The 5,811-nt window shown below is 30.9% G+C and overlaps 1 protein-coding gene across 1 annotated transcript; it reads left to right on the top strand.

The window, feature by feature from the left end:
- The first annotated feature begins 232 nt into the window (after positions 1-232).
- Positions 233-1,294, top strand: LOC149569803 (uncharacterized). Its single transcript, XM_089817008.1, has one exon. The coding sequence runs from the start codon at positions 233-235 to the stop codon at positions 1,292-1,294; it is 1,062 nt and encodes a 353-aa protein (XP_089673134.1).
- Positions 1,295-5,811: the final 4,517 nt, after the last annotated feature.

The following is a 5,811-nucleotide window of genomic DNA, read 5'->3' as shown; positions in this document are numbered from 1 at the left end:
AAACAAATCAACAGTACACAATATTAAAACATAACCTAGGGTAAATAAATAAAACTAATTAATAATATTTAATAAGAACGAATTTATAAATAATATTTATAATGTAACCTTTATTTTCTCTTTCTCCAACACAAATACACGGTCGCTTATGATTCAATGGGTCCCAATCAAACTTACAATAAATATACAAAGTTATCTTCTTTCTTGTGCCGCGATTTCGAATTTAGAAAGAATGGAAAGTTATCTTCTTTCTTGTGCCGCGATTTCGACTTTAGAAAGAATGGAAGCCCCCAAATGTAGTCGCTGGACAATTCTGATCGTCGTCTCATTCCTCCTCGTCCAAATCTGGACAATCCAAAACACATTTCAATGTCCAATCATGAAAAACCTGAACCGTATCCACAATTCGACCGATTCTGCGCAGACAAAAACTCAGAATGATCAGATGAATGATCTCAGAAGGGAAATGGAAGTCATGGGAGACCATCTAAGAAATTCAATCGAATTCTTCCCATTAAAAGACACAAATGTGGATCCAAAAACAGACCCAGATCGAACCTGGTTCATGAGCACTCTTCGGGGAAAAGAAGAAAACGGCAATCCGGAGCACTTTTACTTTCCTTCAGAGGCCTCTAATGGCAGAATCCTCTGTTTCAACGGCACCGGCAAATCCACTTCATACGGTTTTGCATGGCCAAAGTACCTCCCATTGAATTCAACTCTGCTTCCGGGTCTCACATTCATAGCAGACAGTTACTGGGATTACAACAATCCATGGCACAGTATGATGAATTTGGTGGGTCATGAAGCATGGCGGATCGAAAACAAGTGCAGGGCAGCAGAAAGATTTGTTCTTTACCAGAGCGGAAATCTGGTGAAAAAGATGGGATCTTGGGTGTCTAGTCTTATGGAAGCTGTTTTGAAAAAGAAGGTGAGGCCAGATGAGTTGGATTATGGTGGTGGTGTTGTTTGTTTTGAAGAGGCTGTGATTTACAGGAGAAGCTTGGGACACATGTCGCTTGAAAAGAGGATGGCGATGTTTGATATGATCCGCTGTAAGGCTCGAGAGTTTTGCAATGTGGGTGAAATCCGGCGTGTTGTTAATGGGACTCGAACCGTTAACCTCACTCTGCTCGCTCGGACTGGGGCGAGGTCTTTCAAGAATGAGTCCCTGGTGGCGGAGGTGATTTCAAGGGAATGTGGAAAAGTTGCTGGCTGCAATTTTCGGCTCCTTCATGTTGATCATCTGAGCTTTTGTCAACAGGTATGGCATAGTTCTCTCACCTGGTCTTAGTATTCATCTTACAACTGTTTGGAAAAGAGAAGGAAAAGTTATTTTTATAGTTTTTGTATCATTCATATCTTTTGGAGTTTATTTATGGGTGGTAAGGGGACACTATTCCCAATTCTTTGTATTAGACATCTAATTGTGTTATGATATTGTTATCAAGATTTAATTGTGTAGTTTTTAAGTCAAACTTATTGTCTTATATTTCTTGAATAGTGATTTACACAAATTCATCTCTTATAGCAATAAATCAAACACTTACCACTCGTTGGATCTAGGTGATGCTCACGGAGTGAAGCACCAGGATTTCTTGGGAAGTCACCCATCCTAGCTCAAGCTCGTTTTACTATGGAGTTTCCTCTAATGAGTGCTAAGTGCCCAATTTATTGTCATGAAAGATGGATTTGTGTAAATCACTATCATGAAACATGGATCAATGAGTTTGACTCAAAAACTATAGAGTTGAATCCTAATAGCAATATCCCAATTTGACTTGTGGAAAAATATCTCCCACTTATCAATCTAATTATCTTACAAATAAATATGTTTTTGAGTATTTATATAGAGATAGTAAGACTAGACTATCCTATATTCTTTTTTGCAGGCGTAACTCTATAACAAATAAGATGTGCAAGTACCTAGGTTTAGGAATATCATCATTTGCTCTCATGTTGAGATCTATAGGGGAATTCATTTTGGCTAAATAACTTTGTTGTTTATAGGGTTATAAGTTTGGATTCGATAAGTGGAGATAGTTTCTATAGCAAGCTATATTATGATATTGTATTCACGGTTCAAGGGTGTAATTTTTTAGTCAAATTCATTAGGTCATGTTTTGTGAGTAGTACAAAACATGTCGAGAGCTAAGGTGGGTGTAGTCTTGAAAAAAATGCATGGTTGACCATTATTCGCAAAATACAAGTCAATGATTGGAAGTTGTTTCTAGTTTCGATTGTGTGTTGACTTTTACATCTCAATCAAAGCCAAAAACAACTTCCAATCAATTGACAAATTGTGAAAAACTAATGCATGAGCCAATGAGTTTGACTCCAAAACTATACAATTGAATTGTAATAGTAATATCTTTTGTTTCAGTTGTCTATTAAATATAGCTTATCAAAACGTAGAATACATTATGGAGAGTAGCATCTCCAAATGGTAACAAAAAGCATGACTAGTCAAAATAATACAATAAATTTTGATGCAAGTGTATTTTGAGGAAATGTCTTGTCACATTACATGATTATAAATAATAGCGATGTTAAGAAAACTTATTATGCAACTTGTTTAGATTGTCTAACTAATTGGCATTGTAGGACACACCTATTAGTGTGATTTTTGATTAGCTATCTAAAGAAATCAAAACTTGGAGTGTGTTATTTAAGTCAAAAGATGGCGATATTATGCAAGTTCATTTTGTTTCTTATTTAAGATGGAACTTTCAAGTTTTAAAGCTAATTTATTTATTATTTATTAATGTACATTTTTTGGGTAAAGGAAAGAAAGTAAGAGAATAAGCTTGAAATGATCATTATTTTGTGCTAAATTATTGAAAATGTTATAATAAATGCTATATTTATCCTGAGAAAATATTAAATAAAAGATGTTAGATACTTTTTGGAGTTTAATCTATGTGAATCACATATCTAAACAAAAAATAGATTCTAAGAGAATGATATCTTTTGGTGTCTTATAAGATTAGTAAGATGCTTTTTTTATAGGTAATGGGCCAAAGTCTAGATTATTTACTATTACTTGAAAATTATTACTATTATATGTTAAGCTCAAGTAGACTTGAACCCAAGACCTCCCACATGAGAGGTTCACAAGTTACTAATGTGTTATAGGCTCTTGCCTTAGTAAGATGTTATTTAGTTCTTCAAATTATTAATATTTTTTTCTATAAATTAGATATTTACAATTGTGGTATGTTTTAATATTATTTGAATTTTATTTATTAGCATTAATGTTTTAAAATTTTTATCTTTTATACTATTTAGCTGAATTTATTTTATGCATTTTAAGGGCTTAGTTTGATTTTTTTGTGTAGGTTGAGACAATGAGCATGACTAATATTTTGGTTACAGTCCATGGAGCTCAACTAACAAACATGATGTTTATGTCAAAAGGAAGTAGTGTGATGGAAATGTTTCCAAAGGGATGGCTGGAATTAGCAGGGGTGGGCCAATATGTATATCATTGGTTGGCTAGTTGGACAGGAATGATTCATGAGGGTACTTATAGAGATATTGAAGGTCCACATTGTCCCACTCCAAATGATCTATACCAATGCTTTACTTTTTATAAGGACATGAAGGTGGGATATAACCAAACTTATTTGGAGCATTGGACTTCTAATGTGATGTCCAAGTTTCAAAATAGAACATCCTCAATTCAAGAGTTATATCCTTCTATATGTAAATGCAATCAATAATTTATGTAAGAAAATGAATTTTAATTTGAAATAAATAATTTATTTGAATTAAATGTCATTCTTTTGGACATTATTTAATGAAATAAGAAGACCTTTACTTTGTATGGTAGTAATCAATGGAATTGTTCAAAATGCTTATAGATGTCTTAGTAGATTGAGACAAAAAAAATTTAGAATGTATTATCACTCTTGACATTGTAAGTGCTTTATAAAGTTATATATTTGCTTGTTGATTTCTTAAGCAACTTTTTATTTTTTTAATATAAAAGCAACTTTGTATGTTATCTTATGCATCTTTTGGACTTTTCTAGTGTTGTTGTAAATATAATATTATTATAGATAATTTTAAATATTTATTTTAGTTCTTATATTAAAGTCAAATACACCTGACTTGTACATTTGATTTTATATGTTTATTTTTTATTTTCTCAAATGCTAATATCTAAAAGAACTCTATTAAATAATTAGTCAAATATACCTAACTTGTACATTTGATTTTATATGTTTATTTTTTATTTTCGCAAATGCTAATATCTAAAAGAACTCTATTAACTAATCGAATTATTTAATCAAAATAATTTATCTATTAATATACTTAAATTTATGTTACAAACTACTTTCTTGTGTTCTTATCTAGTAATATAGCATACATTAATATGGCCTATATTTTCAAGAACTAGAAGTTGATTTCATATTTATCATCATCATTTTAGAACTATTAACTAATATCTATATGTACAATTCATCATTTCTATTAATATAGTGTCAAGAATATGGCTCTTGCTTGTAAGAAGTAAAACTTAATTATGTGTCAAATAAGTGAACAATTATAGGAATTGTTCCACCATGCCTGAATGCTTGATAAATGCCATAAATTAATTTTTTACTAATAATAAATTAGTTGAATATGATATCAACATTACTTATTCATCATCTATATGCTACAAATAACTACACCTAACTTTTACACACATGCACAAAATTTCTCCTAGTTTTAATATCTAATATAAGTGTATTTGATTATTCGAAACTAAATAAAGTATATGATATAAATATTATATGTTACAAAACTTTATAATTGACTATAATTATTAATTATATTATTATATCATTACAAGCAAGTCATTCTTCTCACATGAACTAATTCACGTGCTTTCAAGAATGAGTTAATGGTGGTGGTGTTGATTGTAGGGTAATGCAAAAAAGCTCATGGATGCAATTTCTACCTTTTTCACATTGCTGATTTGAAATTTTATCACTAGGTATACCCATGCTTAAATCTTCTCGATATTAGTTTTGTATATTAAGATCTTGCTTTCAGATTTGGTTATTTTTAGATCATTTTTCATGGTTATTTGTTTTATTGATAGATCAAAGAGTAATCTAAAATGTTGTAAACAAATAAACATAAGTTTTAGGGATTGTGGAAATCTCACAAGTTTCACACATGTTTGAAGTATAACAATTGGGAATAATATTTTAGTTTGAAGAAGATATTCTAAGTTTCACTTATGGGTGAGTTTTATTGGAGAAGTTAGTGTAGTGTGAAATGAGATACAAAGCTTAGAGTGTGATGTTTAATATTAGATGTAATGATGTTGTGTCATGGTGAAATTTGAGTGTCAATATATTTTGAAGAGATCTCTTAATAAATTTTATGATTATAAATGACAAAATAGGCTTTTGTCAATGTTTTTATGCTACACCAATTATAGTTTAGTTGTTCCTTTTCTTTTTGTCTCTCTGGTTTTTCATAATAATGTTAGGGCTTACTAATCATCTAATGGTTATTGTGTTTTTCATGGTTATTTGTTGAGGTCGTCCTTTTTCTAACAATGTTACTCTACTTTTAATCTATTTATTTGCTCTCTTGCCCTTGTGGTTGTTTGTATAGGGTCAACAACCTTGTTTTGTTGTATTATATTATGAAAAAAACACATGTGACAAATGATATGAGCTAAGATTTAAAATTTTTAGGTGGTATTTTAAGATTGTATTCATGAGTGAGATTTACTCAAGATGTTAGAATGTTGGAAATAAGTCACAGCTCTTAAAGTGTGACATTCGAGGTTGATACAAATGGAATACT

Source organism: Cupressus sempervirens, chromosome 3 (genome assembly GCF_028749045.1).
Source record: "Cupressus sempervirens isolate cs-2001-9-10 chromosome 3, ASM2874904v1, whole genome shotgun sequence".
Classification (NCBI taxonomy): Eukaryota; Viridiplantae; Streptophyta; class Pinopsida; order Cupressales; family Cupressaceae; genus Cupressus; species Cupressus sempervirens.
Note: the sequence above shows the minus strand (reverse complement) of the source record. Positions and strands in the feature narration are given on the sequence as shown.

Excerpts from the sequence above, each read along its gene's own strand:
- LOC149569803 (XM_089817008.1), top strand. The coding sequence starts at position 233 with ATGGAAAGTTATCTTCTTTCTTGTGCCGCGATTTCGACTTTAGAAAGA.